The 25,719-nt window shown below is 43.6% G+C and overlaps 1 protein-coding gene across 1 annotated transcript in view; it reads right to left on the bottom strand.

Moving 5' to 3' along the window:
- The window catches only part of ETV6 (ETS variant transcription factor 6), a 287,371-nt gene that overhangs the window by 60,502 nt on the left and 201,150 nt on the right, over positions 1–25,719 (bottom strand). The window contains exon 3 of the mRNA XM_004387317.3: positions 7,049–7,213. Coding sequence (XP_004387374.1) covers positions 7,049–7,213 — 165 coding nt within the window. The remainder of the gene's footprint in view (positions 1–7,048; positions 7,214–25,719) is intronic.

The raw sequence follows: 25,719 nt of genomic DNA, 5'->3' as shown, positions 1-25,719 counted from the left end.
CCAGTTATCTTCAATTTTAAAATCCTCTGTTTGCATTTAAATATAGTTATCTAATACACATTCTAAATATTCTCTGCTTTATCGGCTGAAAATGGAGGACCTTCATCCTGGAAGCAGAAGAGATAAATGTAGTTTGTTAAACTTGTCAAAGACTGTGGAATTCAAAGATGCTACTGTTGAATTGTTGCTACCATGCAGGAGCCTCCCAGCATGGTTCGATTCCCAGCAAACACATCTCACGGGTAACCACTACCCCTCTGTCAGTGAAGGCTTGCATGTTGTCAGGATGCTAAACAGGTTTCAGTGGAGCTTCCAGACTAAGACGGACTAGGAAGAAAGGCCTGGTGATCTACTGGACTCAATGACAGCTAACAACAACAATGGTATTTGTTGAGGTATATTAGTATTTTAGGTAATTATGACTCATTGAGTCCAGTTTTCTCCTTTCCACATTTGAGATGAGCTGTGTTAAGGAATGTCATTCCCATACAGACAGCATACCACTGGGTGTAGCCAGGCAGGAAACAAGGCTGGGTGAAAGGTATAAACATCCATTTATAATGACGGGGCAACCAGATACGTTCGTTTTTTCTCTGGCAGCCTCACGACTAGTGAGAAGCTGCTGCTGATTCTTCTTAGGCAGCAAAAAAGATGCAAGGAAAGACAATGCGATAAAGTGGGCGAAGTGTAAGTGTCACAAGGTATACAAGCCAAAGGAGATCAAAGTAATTGTTCACTGCTTACAAGGTGGGAGGTTGTACTGTTCATGAGAAGCTTAAAATGGCTTTAGTAGTTGAAGTTGTACACAATTGTTAAGAGTTGAAGGGAACTGAGGATCCACATAGTGAAACCCCATTTTATGGATGAGGAAAGTAAGATCAAATGAAGTGATGTGATTTTTGGAAGGGACACATATACAATCCGGGCCTTAGGACTTCTACTACACCCAAGCGCTAAAACAGAAAGCCTGTGTCAGAAGGAGCAGTAGCAAAACGCTACATCTGACAAATTAAAAACTTTTCCTAGCTATACCTTGTCTCTGCTTAAGGAGAAGGCCAGTAGCTACATCACAGCCTCCATCACCCTGCAGGGTGGCCCCTTCAAGAGAAAGATCTTCTCTAAGCTTTCCTAGTTTTCTCCTTCAAACTCTGTTTTGTGAGTTTTCTTGTCGTCCCTATTAGAAGGTATCACTTTGAAGTTCTGTTCATAAATTTCTGGTGGATGCCTTAAACTAGCTACAATATAAATTTATTATCCCAGCTCATCAATATCAGCTTGATGAGATGACAGTCGTATCTATTATTCCCATCTTGGGTCTGGATCTTTTTTAAGATTCTCAACTACAGAACAAGACAAATCTTGACTGTCCTGGCACCGAATGCCCCAAAATGAACTCTTAACCACTACTTCCAAATCAGCTCCCTGTTTTAACTAATCACTTTGTGCCTTAAGTACTATTATTTTGGTCTCAACAGTCCAGTTTAGGGCTTCATTGTCTCATATCAGGACTGTAGCAATAGCACTCATCTAGCCTTCCTGCATTTACTGACACAATGCATCCACTCCACGCACTGCTACCAAAAGTCTCTTCCCGAGGAGCACTCCAATCACATCATTCTCCTGATCAAAACCCAAAAAATAAAATCCAAACTTTCTTAACCTGGGCTGTAAGATACTCTCAATCTGGGTCAGAATTCAGCCAGTATTTACTGAGTGACAACGGAATGCCATGCCCCGTGGCATATGCTGGAGACATGGTAACTTAACAGGACACGCTCTCTGCCTTCATTGAACCTTCTGCTCTAGGGGAAGGATGTTGTTGTTGTTAGGTGCTGTAAAGTCGGTTCCAACTCACAGCAACCCTATGTACAACAGAATGAAACACTGCCTGGTCCTGCGCCATCCTCACAATTGCTGCTATGTTTCAGCCCAATGTTGCAGCCACCACGTCAATCCATCTCGTTGAGGGTCTTCTTCTTTTTTGCTGACCCTCTAATTTACCAAGCATGACGTCCTTCTCCAGGGGCTGGTCCCTCCTGATAACATGTCCAAAGCATGTGAGACAAAGTCTTGCCATCCTTGCTTTCAAGGAGCATTCTGGCTGTACTTCTTCCAAGACAGATTTGTTTGTTCTTCTGGAAGTCCATGGTATATTCAATATTCTTCCCCAACACCATAATTCAAATGCATCAATTCGTCTTCAGTCTCCCTTATTCACTGACGAGCTTTTGCATGTATATGAGGCGACTGAAAATACCAGGGCTTGGGTCAGGTGCACCTTAGTCCTCAAAGTGACTTCTTAGCTTTTTAACACTTTAAAGGGATCTTTTACAGCAGATCAGCCCAATGCAATACCTTGTTTGATTTCCTGACTGCTGCTTCCGTGGGTGTTGATTGTGGATCCAAATAAAATGAAATCCTTGACAACTTCAACCTTTTCTCCCTTTTTCGTGATGTTGTTTACTGGTCCATTTGTGAGGATTTTTGTTTCATGCTGAGGTGTAATCCATCCTGAAGGCTGTGGTCTCTGATCTTCATCAGTAAGTGCTTCAAGTCCTCTTCACTTTCAGCAAGCAAGGTTGTGTCATTTGCATATTGCAGGTTGTTAATGAGTCTTTCTCCAATCTGATGCCACACTCTTCTTCATATAGTCCAGTTTCTTGGATTATTTGCTGAGCATACAGACTGAATAAATATGGTGAAAGGATACAACCCTGATGCATACCTTTCCTGATTTTAAGCCATGCAGTATCTCCTTGTTCTGTTCGAACGACTGCCTCTTGCTCTATGTACAGGTTCCTCATGAGCACAATTAAGTGTTCTGGAACTCCCATTCTTCACAATGTTACGCAGAATAGAAAACAATCACGTATAATATAGTGTGTATCTGTGTGTATCAGGGCCAGTGACAGAAGAAGTAGAAAATGATCCAGGATAAAAGAGGAATAGCACCTGTCTTTGTCATCTAGTGCTGCTATAACAGAAATACCACAAGTGGATGGCTTTAACAAAGGGAAGTTTATTCTCTCACAGTCCAGTAGGCTAGAAGTCTAAATTCAAGGCGTCAGCTCCAGGGGAAGGCTTTCTCTCTCTGGCAGCTCTGGAAGAAGGTCCTTGTGATGCATCAGTCTTCCCTTGGTCTTGGAGCATCTCAGCACAGGAACCTCAGGTCCAAAGAATGCGCTCTGCTCCCGGCACTGCTTTCTTGGTGGGATGAGGTCCCCATGTGTCTCTGCTTGCTTCTCTCTTTTACATCTCAAAAAAGATTGGCTTAAGACACTATCTGATCTTGTACATCTCATCAATATAATTGCCACTAATCCATCTCATTACATTACAGTGATAGAATTTATAACACATAGGGAAATCACTTCAGATGACAAAATGGTAGACAATCATACAATACTGGGAACCGTGACCTAGCCAAGTTGACAGATTTTTTGGGAGGACACAATTCAATCCATGACAGCACCTAACCCAGAAAGAGGTGGGGAGAGGTGGAGGAAAGAAAGGTGGGGCGGGATTAGGAAAGCAGGACAGGGGTCAAAGAAGGCTTTCCTGGAAAAGTCAGCAGAACTGGAATACAAAAAGGCAATGAGACCAGTAAAGGGGGAGGAGGTAGACAGGGAGTGGAACAGGGTATTTCAAATAGAGAGTCTAGCATGTGTGGCCTCATCTCTGAACTGCTCTCCCACATGAACTAGCTTCCACTCCTCCGTAACAAGCCTTTCCTCATCTCCCTACTGTCTACCTTTCAAAGCTTTCAAAGTCTGGCCCTCATGACCACTACCTTTCAGCCTCCTTTGACAATCCAGCTAGAAACTGCCTCTTCTATATCCGAACTGGAGTCCCTGGGTGGCACAAACGCTAAAGTGCTCAGCTGCCAACCTGAAGGTTGGTGGTTCAAGTTCACCCAGAGGTACCTGGGAAGAAAGGCCCGGCGATCTACTTCCAAAAGATTAGCCACTGAAAACCCTACGGAGCAGTTCTACTCTGATACACACGGGGTTGCCAGTAGTTAGAATCAACTTGACAGCAAGTGGTCTGGTTTGATTTATACCCAAACTCCTTTAGCATGTATTTCTGTACCTCTGGCAAAGATGAGCTTAGTGAATACTCATGAAATGAATTTCTACTGTACCATCTGACTGTGCTCTACAACACTCAAGTCTGGACTATGCATTGGCCTTAGCCGGCCTTCCTACCACCTGCCACTCCCATTCCTTGGGTGAGTTTTTGCACAGTCACCCATATATATAAGAGGCTGATGGCTGTTCCAAGGAGCCCTGGGGGTGCAATGGTAAAATGCTCAGCTGCTAATCAAAAAGCTGGTGGTTTGAAGCCACCCAGCGGCTCCATGGGAGAAAGACCTGGCAATTTGCTCCCAGAAGGATTACAGCCTAGAAAACCTTATGGGAGCAGTTCTACTCTGTCACATGGGGTCACTATGAGTTAGAACTGACTTGGTGGTACCTAACAACAACAACAATGCTGTTCAGATGACCCAGAATGCCCCCCTCCATGCCTGCTGAATTCAACCCATCCTTCATGTCTCAACTGACTGCACTTCTCCTCACCCGAGACCTAACCTATTCTGCTCTCTCCCTTCTCCAGACTTCTTTTGCCTTTTGGGTCAATGCCATCCTGCGTCTCTGACCGACCAGGAACTTCCTGGAGAGCCTGACAAGCACCTGACAAAGTAGCAAAGAACTACTGACAGTCTTCCCGGATCTCTGCTTCCAGCGTTGAGCAAAGAACCTAGTTTCATAAGTAAAGTTGAGAGGTCATGTCGAAAAGAAACTAGCAATAAAAAGAAGCACCTGAGATAAGGTGAGGACGGAATTTACAAAGACTTGGGAAGAAAGCTTGCCCAGGGCCGAAGTCAGATCAAGTCAAAACATACAGTTCTGTTTTCCACTGCTGTTTCACGTGAACGGTTTCACCGGAAGACTGAGGAGTTAGGGTTTTTTCCCCTCCAGATACGAAACTTGGCCTCTGTGAATATAGTATCTTTTAGTTTCCACTGTACCAAAGCAAAAAAACAAAAACCAAAAAAAAAAACCTGTTGTCATCAAGTCGACTCCGACTCATAACGACCCTACAGGAGAGAGCAGAACTGCCCCATAGGGTTTCCAAGGAAGTGGCTGGTGGATTCGAACTGCTTAACTTTTGGTTAGCGGCCGAGCTCTTTACCACTGCACCACCAGGGCTCCATTGTAACGGAAAAGGAAATTATTTTGTAATAAATTAAAAGGAACTATTTAGGGGAGTTTAATTTATGTATTTTGGTTCTTTTATAGTTTTCTTATTCTGAAACTATTAAAAAATATCAGTGATTTAAGTTACAGGTATGTTTGTGTGCCTTACAAAACCTTAAAAATTATCGATTTTCAGAGATAGAAACTATCAAGGTTCAATAATATCTATACTTTGGGGAAAACTTCCCTTTTAGAATATCCTCACATAAAACAGTCTGCTGCAATTGGGAAAAGCAGGGGAGATAATGTTCTACATCCTTATCTCATCTCCTGCAATGGGGGACATTTCCTCATGACGGTTAGTTTATTAACTTATGGCAGGCCTCCAGGAGTAAATAAGGGTTGAACATTTTGGGGACTGTGCCAAGACCTTATGCAACATCTATGCCCTTTGTCAGGAAAAAAGGGACTCTGCCAGACAAGTTACATCAAAGTTGGGGGCTGCAATGAGACTTGACGGAATGAAATCCTTTTAGTACTTCAGTAACCAACCCCTCAAGAGGCATAAACCTGAGATCAAAGCTTCCCTTTGACATATGGTGTTCCCAGGTACCGATCTTCAAATGTCCATCAGGTTCAAGAAATGAAATTGAGAAGCATATTTGAAGTCTCACCCACGTCAGCAACACACTTCACAGGTACTAATGCTTGCTACTGCATTAAATCTTCCTGTGTTGTCTTATGGAAACCCTGGTGGCGTAGTGGTTAAGTGCTATAGCTGCTAACCAAAAGGTTGGCAGATTGAATCCACCAGGTGCTCCCTGGAAACTCTATGAGGCTGTTCTACTCTGTCTAGAGGGTTGCGATGAGTCGGAATCGACTCGATGGCAATGGGTTTGTTTTTGGTTATGGGGTCTTACGCACACCAGCTGCCTTTGAGTTGACTCTGACTCATGGCTACCCCAGGTGTTATCAGAGAAGAACTGCATGTATTAGGGTTTTCAGCAGCTGGTTTTTTTTGGAAGTAGATCGCCAAACGTTTCTTCCCAGGCACCTCTGGGTAGACTTGAACCACCGACCTTTCAGTTAGCAGCCAAGAACATTAACCACTTGCACCACCCAGGGATTCCTAATGTGGTCTTAGGGGCCCTTGTTCTGTCCAATTTTCCTAGTTCAATGTACCTGAGGAAACTTCCACTTGAATTTTTCAGTACTTCTACCAGCGATAAGACATATAACTTCAAAAATTCAGTACTTCCAAAGGAAATCACCTGAAGCCCATTGAAGTTATTTCAAAACTTACCTTGGCTACTAAAATCTCCACATTTCCCAGTCCTTGTGTCTAGTTCCCTGGTCTCTCCTTTCTACTGTTTCCCTCTTCCTCTCCCATCTTTTTTGTTAACTGAGCAGTTCACACCCTACATTTTTTCTCCCCCCGCAAAAAACAAAAACAAAAACAAGAACAACCTAAGCGGCTGTCCTTGAGTCGATTTGATTCCAAGGGATCTCTTTTAGTCCTCAGAATCAGGGGCAGGGGAAGCAGGAGAGGAAGAATTATATTTTCTTCTTTATTTGGTGGCACAACTATATGCCTTACGTTTCAACGTCTGTATGTCATAACTGGGTCACTTTGAACCTTAAAGGTTTCCTTTTGACCTGGAAGCTTTCTCTCTCTTCCCCTTAAACTGGCTTGCGTCAACGGATCTTTCTTCTGCTAAGCTGCCACTGTCCTTGTGCTCCAGGCCATCTATGTGGAGATTACGTGGGTATCGGTGAGGGTGGCAGGAAGAAGCAACCACAGCCGAAGAGATTTTCCATGCCGAGCACACGTCAGAAGCCCAGACTCTCACCTGAATGAGGAGATCGATAGCGGAAGTCCTCTTTGGTCAGCAGGAGGAGAGCTTTGCCATTCATCTCAAACGTGTTGCTGTCAATTGGCCTTAAAGAAAACTCATTTTCAGCCCACTTGAGCCACTGGGCTACGTCATCCCTGCTCCAGTAAATTGGCTGCAAGCCTGTTGGAGAGAGAACAAGGCAGAAAGAAAGAGAGAAGAGGGAAAAAAAGGTCTTGTCAGTTAGACAGTTGGAATAAAGGGGAAAGATTTCTGAATAGTTAACCAAACTGAGTCTCCATGTCTGAAGAGCCCTTATGTTCAGCTCTGAGTCCCAGGTTAAAACCGGAGCCTCAGAAGTGCCAACATGTGCTATCAGATGAACTTCTTTTCTCAAGGCAAATGAGGAACCATCCTTTTTTTACATCTTTCAGAGCTGGTAGGTCTGAGAGCCCTGCCCTTCCTTGCCCAGTCCCAGGGGCTGCCTTGATTCCAGGTTTGCCCTAAGGGTGCAGCTCATGATGGACTGAATCAGCCAAGAAGGCTCAAGTCACAACAAACCTCAGCTTGCTCTGGACGGGACCTTAGAGTCAGACGCTGTCTGATTCTAGCCCAGAGTCCTTCTGAAGTGAGAATGTCCCAGAGCTGGGCTTGACCTTACAGAGCTGCCAAATAATGAAGTGTTCTCTGAAACTTCTTCCAGGAAGAGCAATTCGCTCAGCCTCTGGGAAGCCAGCAGGCAAGCCTCTGGGAATGAGGGTCTTTTGCCTGATGTTAGAACTTCCTATGGGCGTGGTACTTGGACTCTGAGTAGGACCAGAAGTGGGCTGGAGACAGAGCTGGAGTGGAGGGTGAGAGGGTGGCCCAGGCCAGGTCTCTGGAATCCTGACTATGAGTCTATATATTTATTTTATTTTGCTGCTGTGGGAAACCTTTGACATATCATTCAAGTGGTTAGAACAGGGGTTCTCAAAGTGTGGTCTCGGGACCCCTTGGGATTTCCAAGACTTATTTAGGTCACCTATGAAGTAAACTCTATTTTCATAATAATATTAAGATGCTATCTGCCTTTTTCACTTTCATTCTTTCACGAGTGCATACTGGAATTTTCCAGAGGCTGCATGATGTGTGATACTTGCAACAGACTGAATGCAGAAGCAGATAGAAGAACCCAGTCATTTCTATTAAGCCAGACAGTAAAGAAATGTACAAAAATGTAAAACAATGTCACTCTCTCACTAAATTGTTTTGGAAAATACATTTATAAATACACAATTTATGTAAATATATATTTGGATTATTATTTTTCAATAAATTAGTAAATATTTTTTAAAATTCTCAGTTTTAATTTCCAATATGATAACTATTGGTAGATATACCCCATATAAGTAAAAGCTCTTGGGAGACTTCCATAATTTTTAAGAATATAAAGGGGTGCTGAGAGCAAAAATTTTGAGACCCATTGAGTTAGAAGAAGCTAGATGCTCCTAGAGAATCATTCTCTAAAATCGTATTATGCTCAATAGTTCACACAGAACAAAATGGAATCAGCATTTGCTAAGCAGAGCTTCCATCTCTCAATAACGGCTACTTAAACTTGCTAAGGAGACTCCACAAGTGTCCTATAAAAGTGTCCTTCAGTTTGATCCCGAAAGATTCACCGTTGATCCTGAAACCAGTCTACCAGTTGGGGGGCTGGTCTTCCCTGTGGGCGTGGGAAGCAAAGGGCTCAGATGCCCTGGAGAATGTCCAGAGACACCCGGCATGATTGTTGGCTGTCTCTTGAAAGTGGCTTTTTTGCAAAGTGTTGTCATTTTGAAGAAGGTAGCTGCCTTCCTCTAACCCTATGAAATCCCTTCAAAACGAGTCCTCCTTGTAGGGCACCAGTAAAGAACTACAAGCAATGAAATAACTGGAAGTGGGCCATTAAGGGAATCCTGGTGGGACACTGGTTAAGAGCTCGGCTGCTAACCAAAAGGTTGGCAGTTCAAATCCACCAGCTGCTCCTTAGAAACCCTACGGGGCAGTTCTACTCGTCCCATAGGGTCAGTATGAGTTGGAATCAACTTGAAGCCAAAGGGTTTGGTTTTTGTTTGTTTTTTGTTTTGGGCCATTAAGAGTTTTTTCATGTTTTGTGATAATTTTTTTTTCACACAGTATAAAAAGTATTATAAAAAAAAAAAACTTGTTGTATGTTACTGCTCTATGGCCATTATAGTAAAACCTGGCCACTAAAAGATTCAGGTTGTACTTCAGACCTCTGGCTGGGCCTATTAAAATGGCCCATGGACACAAGGGGTGCCCCAGCTCTTTCCAGTCATCCTGAAATGCATATCCGGAGTCACAGTGAGGTGGGAGTGGGGGTGAGGTGGCTCAGCAAAATCTCAGTGTTTGAGCTGGGGAAACACCTCAAAGTTGGCTACCTGCTGTCAATGATGGCATCTCTGAACACGAACAGCATGGCGATTTGATATTATGGACTTGACCTTCCTCTCCTTCATGGGAGGAGTATGATTAAGGTCTGCCATTAAGTACAAACATGGGGTTCCAGTCAAGGACCACAGAGCAGAAGATGGTCTGTTAGAAAGAGGAAAAAGCATGAGGTAGCTTACTGCTTAGGGCTCATCTGGGCGCCAAAGCAAATACAGAACCGAATCCCGCTTGCGAGGGGAAACGAGAGTAAAAAAGCTGAAGTCTCTGCAGAAGACAACTGAAACGGAGGGAGGCGGGGGAGAAGGGGGTGGGGGACGCCAGTAGTAATTTGAGGTTCTTTATATTCTGTGGAAGAAAATACTCGTGAGTAATCTTTTCCCTAAATACAAGAAGAGTCACACATTCCAAACAGCCCTGCCGGTTAAGCACAGCAAAGTTTCTCTTTTCACTTCCCATTAATCTCTCCCACAGTCCAGCCACTGAAGCAACCAGGGCCACAATATGGAAATCCCCTCTCCAGGAAGCAAGCAAGGCAAATGCTCTGGCTTCCTTTGCAAGAGGGACCCAGTGAGTTACAGCCACTCCAGGGAAGACTGCAGCAATCCTAGGAGTTAACAAATGGGAGCCTGACAGCAAGCTACCTGCTCGAGGCCACTCAAAAAATTCAGCAGAGCTGCTGCTCTTCTGTTACCATAAAGAGAGAAGGTAGACACCTTCACTGAGCTGGAAGGGGACCTGATAAACTTTGGTGTTCAAAATCTCACTGCTATTTCCTTTTTAATGCAATAGAATAAAAAGGTTGTCATGTAGAGTGTGATTTGTAATTATAATTGAGGAAAAATAAATCTTGCCCCAAATTGAAGCGTTCTAAGGCCTTGGGCATTATGGTATCTGAATGAAATAGTGTCTTATACCCGGGGCAACTCTGGTCTATTTACCAGTCGCCATAAAGTCGATTCCGACTCATGGGGACCCCATGTGTGTCAGAATAGAACTGTGCTCGTTAGGGTTTTCAGTGGCTAATTTTTGGAAGAAGATCGCCAGGCCTTTCTTCCGGGGCACCTCTGGATGGACAAACCTCCAACTTTCTGGTTAGCAGTCCAGCGAGTTAACCATCTGCTCTACCCAGGGGCTCTCTGGTCTTTATAGGACCATTTAAGTAGCTTAATAGTAATTTATTAAGCAAATCTACACACTGGGCACTATTCTAAGCACTTTATAAATATTAGTTGATTTAAATGCGTGTTCACAGCCACCCTATAAGATAGGGTTTCCAATGAGGAAACTGAGGCCCAGAGCATTTAAGGGACTTGCCCAAGGTCCTGCGGCTAGTAGAAAAAGAGGAGCTGAGATTCGAACCCAAGCATCTGGCTCCAGAGTTTGTGCTCTTAGCTGTCATTCTATTTTTACATAATGCCTTCTCAATCAGTTTCAGAATTCAGATTTGCTTTCAACATCTTCTAGGGATTCAATAAAGACTTGGTGAATTGAATCCCCCTCCATCCAAGACTTAGATCCTTGGAGCTTTCTCAAGGTATCAACGGACTAAAAATATAGCAAAAACCCTGTAGATCCCTGGAGAAACCGATTTGTTAACGGGACAGCACGTGGGGTGAAGGTGAGATTCTGCTTTTAATGCATCCAGCAATAAAGCACCGCCTTCATCAACTACTGGCTCCCAGGCACGCACTGCTCACAGGGGTCCCTGACGCTCTGTCTTGAGACATGGCTCAAGCCGCTAATGTGACGGAAGCTGTCGGATGAGGGGGGACATCATTATACACAGATTTTGTACATTACTGGTCTTACAGTTATCTTTGCAACTATGACTCGACAAAGCTGGAGGGTACAGATGTTAACGATTATTAGAAAATTCTGCACCTATGTTTTGCTAATTCCTATGCACGGAGGGTCACTATGAGTTGAAATCGACTTGACGGCAATGGGTTTTTTTGGGTGCACATAGCAAGCCCGTGAAAGTCACATGAAGACTGGCATTTTTAATGCCAACTAATTTCAAAGACTATTTGAGAAGAATTTTGTACAGAGAAAGGGAACTGCTCGGATTAAGAATTACTAAGAATTCAACGGCCCTTTTTTCCCCAAGTGGGTCAAGTTGAGTTCATGGTGTCATACCCTTCAATGACACACCCAGGCCCTTAAACCTTCTTCTAGTATTTCCTCAATTCCATGTTTCAGGAGGCAGCCACATTAAGCCATACGCTCTTACCCTCCTTTTTGACTTTCTGAGATCCACTTAAACTAACAAACGATGAAAACTGTGCTGGGCATCAGGAGCCAGGTTCTCACTCCCAGATCTGTCATTAATTAACATGCAGTTCTGGGCAGGCCCCTCCGCTTCTCATCGGCTCAGTGCCTTCATCTGTAAAATGAGGAGCTTCACTTCTGGGTTCAATACAGTCAATATTCTCCTATTTAATCGGAATCCTCACAAAGAATATAAACAGCCAGGGCTCTTTTTCTGCAGAACTACATGCTCACTAACAAGACCATGAGATTCTGTATCTTCCTGAAGGGACTTCTGAACAGATTAAATTTCTCTAAATAGAGTTTAGTGCTTAGGAGTGTTGTGTTAGATGCTAATTATTTGAAAAGTGATATCCCAGCTATTGAAATAATAAACATAGCACTTTGCATCTGTACAGTACCTTCACATGTACTACCTCATGTAATTCTCACCAAAGTCCCCTGACAGAAGGCAGGTTCTCATTCCAATTTAATAGATGAGGAAACAAGGAGCTCAGGGTCAACAGACGACCATATTACTATTGGTTTGAGCACTACTCAGTTCAAGTTCTTTTGCTACAGTATCTGCCATGGATTGAATTATGTCCCCCCAAAAATGTGTGTATCAGCTTGGCTGGGCCATGATTCCCGGTACTGTGTGACTTTCCTATATGTTGTAAATCTTGCCTCTATGATGTTAATGAGGGAGGATGGGCAGCGTTGTGTTAGTAAAGTACGACTCAATCTACAAGATTGGATTGTGTCCTGAGGCAATCTCTTGAGATATAAAAGACAGATGTGAGCAGAGAGAAGAGGGGGACCTCATACCACAAAGAAAGCAGTGCCAGGAGCAGAGCGCATCCTTTGGACCTGGGGTCCCCACGCAGAGAAGCTCCTAGTCCGGGGGGGAACACGGATGAGTAGAAAGCCTTCCCCTGGAGCTGATGCCCTGAATTTGGACTTTTAGCCTATTTTACTGTAAGGAAATAAACTTCTCTTTGTTAAAACCATCCACTTGTGGTATTTCTGTTATAGCAGCACTAAGTAACTAAGACAGTATCCATCCACCAAAAACACTACCCAACCTTTCTGTATAAACAGAATTTGCTCTACATGTTATGGCTTGGCAGACAGAATCATACAATGTGAAAGATGGAAGATACCTTGGAGATGATCTAGTCTAAACTCCATCCTATCTTAGCAATTAGGAAACTGAAGCGCAGAAAAGTTAAGAGACTGAACCACGCTCCCCAGCCAATTACGGAAAACCGGCCTCAGACCCCCCGACTCTTTCCAACATCCTGTGTTGCCTCATAAATTAATCTGATGACACAGAACAATTCTGTAACCCTTCACATAGGTGAGGCTAGTTACCATCTGGCTTCCAGATTAAGTGTCCTTGACTCCTACATTATAGTCCTTAGACCCTCCCCACCCAGGATACCCTCCTCTGGAGATCCCCTTTGGAGTCCTAAATGCAGCAGCAGGAGCAAGACTAGGACCTTTCTTTCTCTGGACAGTATACAGCACTTCTATGAATAATAATAGGGGCCCTGGTGGCACAGCGGTTAAGAGCTCGGCTGCTAACGAAAAGGTCGGCAGTTCTAATCCACCAGCTGTTCCTTGGAAACCCTATGGGGCAGTTCTGCTCTGTCCTATAGGGTCGCTATGAGTTGAAATTGACTCGATGGCAATGGGTTTGATTTGGTTTTTATGGAGCCTTTATAGTGGATCTTCAAAACAAAGATTATTATCTTCATTTTACAGATGAGAAAACTGTGGCACACATACGTGGAAGTGGTAGTCCTAGGATTTGAAACCCAGGTAGTCTGGTTCCAGAGTCCCAATTCTTAACATCCCACTGTATTGCTTCTCAAATAACCAAATCATAACAGCAAACACAAGAGCTTACTGTGTGCCAGGCACTGTTCTAAATGCTTTACATACATAACTTATTTAATTCCTACAACAATCCCGTTAAATAGGAATGACCACTATCCCCAAGGGCGCAGGGAGATGACTTGTCCAAAGTCACATAGTCAGGAAATAGAAGAGCCAAGATTTCAACCCAGGTGGTCTGGCCCAAGTTTGCCTTATGAACTAACCGCTTCTCTGTCTAAGCTTATTGGTGTTTTGGCAGCAATATCAAATTATATTCATGATTTTTTTTTTTTAAAGAGAAAGTTTCAGTGATTTGTGAATTCTAACAGTGGTTTAGCATTCTAGCACCAGCGTAAAACCTTTATTTCCTAGCTGTGTGATCTCAGGTCAGTTACTTAACTTCCCTGTGCCTCACTCGCCTCAACTGCAAAATGGGGGAAAAGCAGTACCTACCTTACTGTGTTGTGAGGAATAACTTTCAACCCTGTGAAGTAAGTACTGTTGAGTTACAGATAACCTGTTAATCAAATGTGCAGGTGACATGAAGCTAGTATCGAGTAAGATTATAAAAATGGTCATGATGATATAAAACACATAGCACAACATCTGCCATTTAGTAAATATTAGCTATTATTTTTGCTACTGTTATTATTACCATTATTATTTTTACAATCTTAACCTTACCCTACACATATATAGCTGATGTCTGGACCCCAACTGTGAGACTTACGTTAATTAATATTAGATTTCATTTTCTTATTTTTAACCATCATTCCTTTTGGTGCAGTTTCTTCATATTTGGATCTATCTGTAGCATCATCTATACTTTGTAGCTTTCTGTCACGTGTAGCTTTGATAAGCATCTGTCACCTCAACAAGTTACTGACAAAGTGCAGACCAGGTGAGGGCTGAGATGGAAGCACTCAGCCACTCCTTCCAGATGGGTACTGATCAAGTCATTGGCTCCATCTGTGTAGAGCTGTTCAATTATCAATCCATCTAAATACTCTAGTATTTGGACTACATTTTCCGAGCTCATCCATAAAAGCACCATCAGAGGTTCAATGAAGTGTTTTCCTGGTGTCCAGAAATACATTAACTAGAAAATTGACGGCAACCTTACTGAAGAGGAAGAGAAGCAGCAGGTGGCTGCCTTCTGAGGGATAACTTTTTCCTCAGTGCTTATAGCATAGCTGTTTGAGAATCTGTCCTGAATGTCATCTAGGCATACATCAGGCTAGCTACGTCTTTATTTTCCTCTCTATTCTGAATATCAGGTAAACAATGGCTCATATTCTTTCTTTTAGTACCTCTTCTGTTCCCCACAACCTTAGGGGTCACTGTCAGTGCCTCATCTGGCACTCTTGTAACTTCTCTATCCTGGGATGTCATTTTTCTGGGCCAAGAGCCCTGACTTTGGAACAACTTAGATTCACTTTTATAATCAATCCACCCACCTCGGGCTTCAATTCCCTTATGTCAATGTTTATACTACCTGTTTCAGTCTGACAATAATTCTCCTTGATGGGAGAGAGGGAAGAAAGAGAGAAGTAAAACAGTTTTGTATTCTCTTTGCCACTTACTAACATTACCTCCATCCAGCCCACTCAGCATGCTGATATGAACCTTATTCTTCCTCTCCTGCCACCAAAGAAAAACCTATTATTTTCTTAAGCATCTTCCACAGGTTTCAGCTCACTTGGCTTTAATATTCTAGATCTAAGAAATTCTCTTTTACATTTTTCTTGTCAGGAAGTCATTCTTTCATCCATTATACACAACTTTTTAAAAGTTGAGCTGATTAGACCAGTACTCACAAACAGTGGGAAGGTAAATTGGCATGATCTTTCTGGCAAACAGTTTGGTGGTATTTTATGAGCCCTGAAAATGTTCACTTCTGAGAAACTGCCTTAAAGATATAATTTAGGATCCATAAAAATCTTTCACACACAGAGATGTTCATTGATTGCAGCATTGTAAGGGAACATCAACAAGGAATAGCTAAGTAAAATACGGACAACATTTATCACAGAAAATCATGCAGCCAATAAAATAATAAAGAGTATTCACATGGAAAAATGCAAAACAGTATATGTGTGTGTGTGCATACAATCTCAAACAATGCACAGAAAAACACTAATGAAACATAAAATTATTAACAGCAACTGTCACTCAAAAGTAGAATTATAGGTGATGTTTATTGTCTGCTTTTCATTTTTATTTTCCAATTCTCTATATTAAGCATGTGTTACTTTTATATTTAGCCAAAGAATCTGTTTAAAAATTAAGGTCATCAGAGAATGCCCCAGTGGAATCTCATCATATTCTAGCAGTCTCCCTCCCTTCTCATCCCAATACGAGTCCTGTGCAGTTTGTATGTTCGATTTCATTTTCAAGAACACCCTGGCTCTCTGAGTTGTGTTTTAGAATTTCTGACCACGGGATCATAGGTACTTTTGCTTTACATTTTTCTGAAATCTGCCTTCTACAAGTCAAGGGAACGCGCCTCATCATGCCTTTCAGTTCCCTTCCTCACATTCTAAGATGGTGTCTTTATTCTCACCAGAAGTTTCCATCACTTCTCTTTGCCAACCAATTCCTCCTTACTGGTCAGGCTTGAGTCCAAACTAACATTGCCTCTCACTGCTTCTTCTATCCCCTGGGAGATAAAATTGCTGATCGTTAGGGTAAGGGTTTCAAATGTGCATGCATGTAGCTGTAAATTTCTCAGTGATTTTCACATCATACCTGGCACACAATGGCCACCCAGGTAAAGCCTGTAGAACAGGCTGTGGGTACAGCTGAAGATCTCCATTACCGGGTGATCTGCCGCTGGGCCAGCTCTGCAGCCCCTCTGCTTCCCAACATCATTCTCAACCCTTACTCCAGCTCTGGCTGTGACAGTCGGGACACTTCAGACCTAGGCGGTTCTTTACCATTACCAGATACTTCCACAGCCATGTCACTGTGGCAGCCATTCTGTGAACGAGCCGTGGCTGTTCACGCAGCTGTATTTGCAAAGAAACTGAAGCTCAGAGAGGCTGAGGGATTTTCCAAGGCACATTGGGCCTACGACCAGAACTCCAGGTCTTCTCTATCAGCCCAGTGAACTTCTTCTGGGTCAAAGGAAATCATGGATATAAAATCCCTTTGCACTCTAAAACGCACTGTAAAAAAATGCAAGGGCATTAGGCATCGTAACCATAAACTCCACTTCTCATGGCAGGCCTGGCTTAGCTACAGGTCCAGAGCTCTGCCCTCAGCAGAGGGGTTGCAGGGTTTACCTTACAACTGTTTCCTGTGTGCTGTACCCTCCAAAGTAAAACCAATCCATTATTATCACAGCCCTTCACGCTGCGTCCCAGGAGGCTTCCGTGGGCGTCCTTTCTGACTCCTGTCCTTCCCCACTCGCCCCCTCTGGCTGTCCACTGACCCTGGTGGTTCCCATGCCAGCCCGGGACGTTTTCTGACAGAGCTCTCATTTCTCTGGGTCTGCCTCTAACCTTGGATGTGCTATTTGATCAAAACCGCTTTCTGCACACATATTCTGCCCCTAGAGAATTGGAAGTTCCAAAACATCTATTTTTGTCCTCAAGGTTATCCTGTATCTTAGCACTCGGCTTCCAAGTAGAGGTTGGAAGGTTATACTCATGTCTTTCGGCCAAAACTCCAAGAGCAGGAATACTGTATGTTCACATTCAAAGTCATGTTCAATTCCTTCAAATACATATATATTTTTTTATAAACTTCATTTTGTGGACTTTTCTGGCTTCTACCCCGTTTTAGCCCCAAAGGGTTTTTTATCAGAAGACCTGTTAGCAGCAAAATTGGCCCTGGGCGACTCTCACCCTCACTAATCCGACTTGTAAGATTCCTTCTTATTTCCGCTGTTGGGCAACATGGCCCAGTGTGCCTAAAGGCATATAACATTTGAGATAAAGACTTGAATTTTGGAGTCAGACGGTCCCAAGTCCAAACACTGGTCCTGTCACCTACTAGCTCAGTGGCCGTGGTTGTTACATCTCTGAACCTCGGCTTCCCCAACAGAAAGGGGCTAAGAAGACTACTTACCTCTTCGGGCAATTTAAGTATGAAATGAGATCATCCATATAATGACTCTGCCTTGTACCTTGTACACAGAAAGTACTGAGTACATTTTGGGGGGTTGAGTGGGATAGGGACTGGATAGCAGATTAGTTGTACTTTGTCATGCCAGGAGACTGAAATACTCTCTGCAGCTCACTGGGGCCACAAAATCCGGAGCAGGGGGTCTTGTAAGCAGTGTGAAACAAGATCAGCACAGGGTTTCAAACGAGGGGACTGGTATCATCAGTGTGCAAGTTGGGAAAACGGCTCCGGTGGAGATGTGGAGAATGGACTGGAACAGGTGAGAGGCTGGAGGCAAGAAGGTTGGATTAGAAGCCCCACTCAGATCTGGGATTAGGGTGAGGCAAACGAGGCACTTGCCCAAGGAGCAAAATTTAAGGGCTGCCCAAAACTCAGTAATGAAGATAAATAATAATATCCTAATTCAACACTTAAAAAATAAATTAATGTAAAAAATTCATGCTGAATAACACATCAGCATTTTAATTAAAGTCACACTGAAGAGAGACGAGGAGGAGGGTGCAGTGATAACGGAGAGGCTGGAGGGACTACAGCAGTGCTTTCTTAACATTTGATAATTCAGGGAGAGTTATCAGTCCTCTTCCGGAAGCCACAGGCACCTGCACACTAATATTTGCCTCCAATTTCTAAGTTTACGGACTACCTCAAGTTTATCCACGGAATTCTGGAGAATTAGCTTACTATTTTTTAGCCTTATGTATGCAAATTAGCCTGACATTATATGCTTGCAATATAATGCAAAAACTACATTAGGATTGAGAAGAGAAACACACATATCCCCCCTGACATTTTTTGGGGAAAAACAGAAGAGAAAAGCACCAAGGGTACTCTCACCTCAGTCAGAAGTGTGGGGTGTGGGGGACAATAAAACTATGAACGCAGATAAGGTGTCATTTCCCATGAAATGCAAACACCTGATCTTAAACATGGACTGTCCCCTCCCGGGTATTTTATGACTCATTGCTAATATACTGCAAGTGTTTATACACGCTGCGGTTGTTGTTAGCTGTTATTGAGTCAGCCTCCGACTCACGGCAACCCCCTGCACAATGGAATGAAACACTGCCTGATCTGCGCCATCTCTACCGTCACTTGGCAACTGAACCATTGAGATCCATACAGTTTTCACTGGCTGATTTTTGGAAGTAGATTGCCAGGCCTTTCTTCCTAGTCTTAGTCTGGAAGCTCTGCTGAAACCTGTTCAGCATCATAGCAACACGTGTTATGGATTGAATTATGTCCCCCCAAAATCTGTGCCGTAAATTCCAACCTCTATGCCTGTGGTTATACTCCCATTTGGTAATGGGTTGTCTTTGTTATGTTAATGAGGCAAGATCAGTGTAGGGTCTATCTTGAGTCAATCCCTTTTGAGATATAAGAAAGATTCAACAAGCCAGCAGAAGAAAGACGGGGTAACATAGATGCCAAGACACATGGAGATCTCCAAGGAACCAGGACCCAGAAGCCGATGAGACAAGGACCTTCCTCCAGAGCCGACAGAGAGAAAAAGCCTCCCTTCCCCTAGTGCCGGCGCTCTGAATTCGGGCTTCTAGCCTCCTCAGCTGTGAGAAAGTAAATTTGTTTGTTAAAGCCATCCACTTGCGGTATTTCTGTTAGAGTAGCACTAGATGACTAAGACAACACGAAAGCCTCCACTGACAGACAGGTGGTGGCCGCACACGAGGTGCCCTGGCCGGAAACTGAAGCCGGGTCTCACACGTGGGCAGTGAGAATCCCACCGCTGAACCACGACTGCCCCCTTCGACGCTACTAACACAAAAGCTGCCGCAGCAACTCCAACCATAGCAACCTCGCGTGTCTGAGAGTAGAACTGTGCTCCATTGGGTTTTTAATGGCTGTGCTTTTTTGGAAGCAGATTGCCAGGCCTTTCTTCCAAGGCACCTCTGGATGGACTTGAACTGCCAACCAGTTAGTAGTACAGTACTTAACCATTTGTGACACCCAGGGACTTCTTATACATACTAACCCAAACCCATTGCTGTTGAGTTGATTCCGACTCATAGCGACCCTACAGGACAGAGCAGAACTGCCCCACAGGGTTTCTAAGGAGCGCCTGGTGGATTGGAACTGCTGACCTTTTGGTTAGCAGCCGAGCTCTTAACCACTATGCCACCTGGGTTTCCTTACACATATTAGTCAATGTTAATCACTGGCAAACTATCTTAATTTACTAACAGTGAGGTAACTCTGCTACACAGGAGAGATTGTAGAAAGACGAGTTTCTAAAGCAAAGAGGCAGTGAGAGCAGAATTTCCCATATTGCAAAAATAAAAAAAAAAATTAGTAAATTTGATAATATATCTATACCTAGGAAGAAACTCAACTTTAAGAAGAAAAAAAAGTAGGAAAACAGATACTAAGAGTTTAAATGTTCCTCCAACAGATTTAGTGAGCAAATTTAAACTGCTAGTGGAAAGCTTGTGCAAGAACGTTCTTTAATCCTCAGTGGAAATGGAGTACAGACAACATAAAGGGCCTGTTGGATGTGCATGATCCACAGAACACAGATGATCAACTAAGGGCGTCTGAGTAAAGAATGAATATCCTCTTTCCCCTCTTGCTCTTTTAAACCACACGCGATCGTCCCTTGTGTGTGCGCCACAGCCTGCAGAACGTTCCTTTGCAAAGTGTAACAAGAGTGCCACTCATTCTCATTCTGAACGGGGACCTGATCTGCCCACTCACTGGCTCGGGAGAGGCTTTTCTTTGTGTGCTTCAGCTGCCCTGGGCCCTTCCCTCCTGCTTTCCCTGTATTCCTACAACATTTTAAAAAAGCAAGCTACCTTTTCTCGGGATGGAGACAGCCCCTGTTATCACCGAATCCCAGGAGGTAAACAGGAGGTTTGGGGTGGCTGGGAGGTGGAAGAGGGGTCAGGAAAAAGGAGACTGAAAGACGGGTTTAACTTTTACAATGTTAACTCCACAGACCTCAGAAAATACACACAGGGCTAAAAGCGCAGATTTGACCAGGGGTACAAAGCAGTCTAAAACCCTTCTACAACAAAGCTTTTCTTGAAGAATGTCTTCTGTTGAGGAGAATTCTTCCCCCGTCTTCCTTCTCCTCTTCCCCAACTCTTTGGTGAGTGACTCCAGTGTTTTCAAAGGCGGCTTGCCTTTGGGTGCTGAATTAACTCTCCTTAGAGAGGCTGTCTGCGCCGATGCTGACTCAGCATTCGAGGGCAGACTGCCTGAAGCAACACAGAAGGATGAAATCATCTTAACTGCGTTGCTGACGCCTCATGAAACGAAAAAAAATCTGACTTGGAGAAGCAACTTCTATTTAAGGATAATCGTTTGTGCTTCGTGTGTGTGTGTGTGTGTGTGTGTGTGTGTGTGTGTGTGTGTGTGTGTGTGTGTGTGTGTGTGTGTGTATGTATGTGCACGCGTGTGTGCGTGTGTGCGTGTCAGGGACTTCTCTCTACTCCTCATCCTCTTGGGAAATGGCTTTCGTAGATTTATCCATGAACAAAACTGTGGCCTTTTTTTCTCACTAACCATATACTCCCTGGGATCAGAGTTGCAAAGGTTAGTAATCAATCTCCTGACTTCAGGGCTTAAGATGGTCACTTGGAGTCAGGAAAAAACCAACCAACAAAAAAATCAAACACCCCTGTCCTTGCAAAATCCTTGACTCATGGTTTCTTTCCTTGAGCAACTTAAATATGTTACTCTATTTGCTTCTGGCATAGAGACTGATGATAATCTATTTTCATTTCCTTGAAGTCACTTGCTGTTTTCGCCTACATGCCCAAAGCACCCTTCCTATTTCTTCAGTCATTTTACTAGCACATACCTTGGTGCTGGTAGTTTGGGGTTGATATTTGGGTTAACATGGTGTACTGCTTCAATATGTAGTTTCAAAGTTTTCTTGACTTAGAATTTTTCATATTTATTCTGTTCCCTTGCCCTGGGTTTCTTCTTCACAGGTTCCTATTAACCAAAGTTGAAATTTCTTTGCCTCTCTTCAATATTTGTCGCTTTCTTTTGAATTGCGTTTTTAAAAATTTTTCTGTTTTTTATCTTCGCCTTCCTGTTTTCTCTTAGGGAATTATATTTTGTATACATTCATCTTGTATTCTTTTGTTACCTTACTCTTCATTTCTGAAATAATTTTTCTTTTATTTCTAATTCTTTCCTGAGTTCTGTCATTTCATTTCTGAATTTTTCTAATTCTGATTTATGTTCTTTTCCCCTCATATATTATTTTCTTAAGGTCTTTTTTTTTTTGTTTGTTTGGAATAGGTTACAGTTTTGAATGCTCCAAGCCACAATCATTTATTTCTTTTTAAAGTTTTTTTTGACTTTTTTTTTGGTTGCATTTTAAGTGAAAGTTTACAATCCAAGTTAGTCTCTCATACAAAAACTTATACATACACTGTTACGTGACCCTAATTGCTCTCCCTATACTGTGTCAGCACACTCCTCCTTTCCACCCTATTTCCCGTGTCCATTCAGCCAGCTCCTGACCCTCTCTGCCTTATCATCTCGCCTCTGGACAGGAGCTGCCCATTTAGTCTCATGTATCTACTTGAGCTAAGAAGCACACTCTTCACGAGTATCATTTTATGTCCCGCAGTCCGGTCCAATCTTTGTCTGAAGAGTTGGCCTCGGAAATTGTTTTAGTTCTGGGCTGACAGAGAGTCCGGGGGCTGTGCTTTCTGGGGTTCCTCCAGTCTCAGTCAGAGCATTAAGTCTGGTCTTTTTACTAGAACTTGAGTTCTGCACCCCACCTTTCTCCTGCTCCGTCAGGGACTCTCTGTTGTGTTCCCTGTCAGGGCAGTCATTGGTGGTAGCCGGGCACCATCTAGTTCTTCTGGTCTCAGGATGATGGAGTCTCTCGTTTATGTGGCCCCCTTCTGTCTCTTGGGCTAATACCTACTTTCTTTGGGTCTTTGGTGTTCTTCATTCTCCTTTATTCCAGGTGGTTGGGACCAATTGATGCATCTTAGATGGCCGCTCGCTAACTTTTAAGACCCCAGACGCCACTCACCAAAGTAGGATGCAGAACATTTTCTTAATAAGCTTTGTTATGCCAGTTGACCTAGATGTCGCCTGAAAGCATGGTCCCCAGACCCCTACCCCTGCTACTCTGTCCCTCAAAGTACTTGATTGTATTCAGGAAACTTCTTTGCTTTGGTTTAGTCCAGTTGCAAGCCACATTTTTTGCAATGTTTTCTTTGGAGATGTTATTCTGCTCCTTATTTATTTTTTTCTTATAAAAATTTGCATGGGGTTTGACCTCACTACTTTCCTACTGCTCATTTTCACATGTAATTAGTTTTCCCGAACTTTTAGAAAATGGTGTGGCTCTAACTTCAGCAAGCTCCCTCTTCTGGTTTATTTTTCCTTTTTTTCATGTAGTGTTCAAATATATAGGTGACTTGCTTTCTGAAATTTCCTGTTCCCATTTCTCAGTTTTATTTGGACCTTTTTCCTAAGTCTCTGTTGTTGCTATCCTGTTCCATTTAAGGCCACTCTCGGCAGCTTCTCCTCAGAGCAGGTTGTTCTGAAAGGAGGGCTGGGCTGGTTAGTCCCAGAGCTCACAGTGCCCAGGGTACTCTACACCCTTCAGACCTCACCACAAGCCACCGGAATTCACTTGCCCTGGGAATGAGCAAAACAACTCCCACTTACAGCCACTCTTCTCAAATCGACCTCCATGCTTTTCGGTGAATACCTCTTGGCTATTTTGAGTTTTTCCTGTTCTCAGGTCTATCAAAAACCCCACTGCATCTTGGGAACATCCTGTCATCTAGTTTTGTTGTAAATACTATTCATGGGTTTTTTGATTTTGTTATCGAGTTGCTCTGCTTTTATGTGGGGTTTTGAAAGATTAAAAACTATGCTGCTGCCCACGCTGTCTTCCCAGAGTCCATTCCAGAATATGTCAAATTTGAAGAGACAGCATCTCTCTGGGTCTGACAAAAAAAGAGCACCAATCTTGTGTCTCTTGGTGAACTGCTGCTGGTATTTGCAGTCATAAGGGAAAGATGCGTGATTAATCTGAGGGTCTGGTCACACCAAAGGGGACTACGGTGCAAAGTGCAGGAACCACTACACCCAGGCAGCACAGAGAGAGCACCCAGGGCAAATGCACACAGTAAATAGCTTTGGGGCTCAGTGGAAACTGGATGGAAAGGCTTCCCTCATTTAAAGAAGAAAGGGGTGATTCTAGTGAAATTAAAATTTCCAGAATGGAAGGCATTTCTATGGAGATTAAAACAACAATAAAAGCACAACCTTGTACTGTCTTTTCAGACCCCCTAACACAAAAAGAGGAGTTCTGGTGGCACAGTGGTTAAGGGCTCGGCTGCTAACCAAAGTGGTTAAGAGGTCAGCAGTTTGAATCCACCAGCCGCTCCTTGGAAGCCCTATAGGGCAGTTCTGCTCTGTCCTATAGGGTCACCATGAGTCGAAATCAACTCAAGGGCAACAGGTTTATCACAAAAACAAGGAGCCCCAGCGGCAGAGTGGTTAAGCACTCTGCTGCTAACTGAAAGGTCGGCAGTTCAAACCCACCAGTCACTCATGGGAGAAAGACGTGGCAGTCTGCTTCCGTAAAGATTTACAGCCTTGGAAACCCTATGGGGCAGTTCTACTCTGTCCTTCAAGGAATTGACTTGATGGCAACAGGCATTACAAAAAGTCAAGACTTTTAGATGTCAGAACAATAGAATTTTTAAAAAATTCACAAAAATCTGAGTGACTCAGCCTATAGGCTGAACATATCAGTAATTCCAGATCACAGTGAAGACCTACCTAAGTTACTCTTTCACATGCTCAGTGACAAACTGTAGCTTCAAAGAAATACGGAGGAGTCCTAGTGGTGCAACAGTTAAGCACTGGGCTGCTAACTGAAAGGTTGGCGGTTCAAACCCACCCAGCGGCTCTGTGGGAGAAAGACCGGCGATCTGCTCCTGTAAAGATTACAGCCAAGAAAATCCTATGGGCGAAGTTCTACTCTGTCACATGGGGTCCCTATGAGTCAAAATGGACTTGATGGCACCTAACAACAACAACAAAGAAATATGGAGTTATGTTGTAATCAGAGATGTCCTATGTAAACTGGAGGAGGAGCAAGTCAGCTGCTCACCTCGGAAAGAGCCCCACAAAACCAACGAGGTGCGCGCACCAGAGGCTCTGCAGGTGTGCCTGGCCTTGCTGTCAGCTCTGCCTCCACTTTCCTGCTTTTAACTGCCTCCCTTCGCATCGGAGTTTTCTCTGCTTGGAAGACCCTGCTCATCCCTGACATGTCAGTCTCCTCAGAGGATGCCATCATGTAATGGTAATTTAAACAATGGCTTTTCTAATGCAGCCCTTGGAAACTTGGCAGGAAATGTATCGATCCGAAATACTCAAGCTGAATTACTGAGCTTTGGCATAGGGAAATAAATCTTTCCCATTCCCCATGCCTGTGGCCAAGTGCGGCTTCCAGGAAGCTATGACAGTCCTTTCTGGAAATGAAGCACTCTATCACGTTCCCTTTTACTTCATCCTTCCCTTGTCCCTTTACTTGCAATTCACGGAGACAAGCAGTTCACATTCATTGCCTGAATAGGCACTCGAATTAGTAAAGCCTGGCTGAGGCAGCTTCCTAATAATGAGGCCTGATCTTTTTGGCAGACCCGGAGCCCGTGGAAAGCCAGCTTGCGGTACGCTGTTAGGTTAAACATGCTTCCGGCTTTACAGCTAAAATTTCTCCTTCAGACCTGGATCTGTAAAGTAAAGGGTATATGTTCACTGATGCTAGAGATTAAGAAGACCAGGAGCCAGAACTGGGGTAGGACGGTGGGGAGGGTGTGCGGGAAAGGGGACCTATGCTGCAGAGTCCTAGCACACAGGTCAGGATTAATCTGAAAACTTCCTGACATCTGCTGTTTCCTCCATTTCGGTCTGGAGCGATCATCTCCTCTGGCAATATTCCAGGGGAATTCCCACCATGACCATCAGAGTCTGGTCTAACCATGCTGAATGCTCAT

The sequence above is a fragment of the Trichechus manatus genome, unplaced genomic scaffold, assembly GCF_000243295.1.
Source record: "Trichechus manatus latirostris isolate Lorelei unplaced genomic scaffold, TriManLat1.0 scaffold00184, whole genome shotgun sequence".
Taxonomy (NCBI): domain Eukaryota; kingdom Metazoa; phylum Chordata; class Mammalia; order Sirenia; family Trichechidae; genus Trichechus; species Trichechus manatus.
This window is presented reverse-complemented; position numbering and strand designations above follow the sequence as displayed.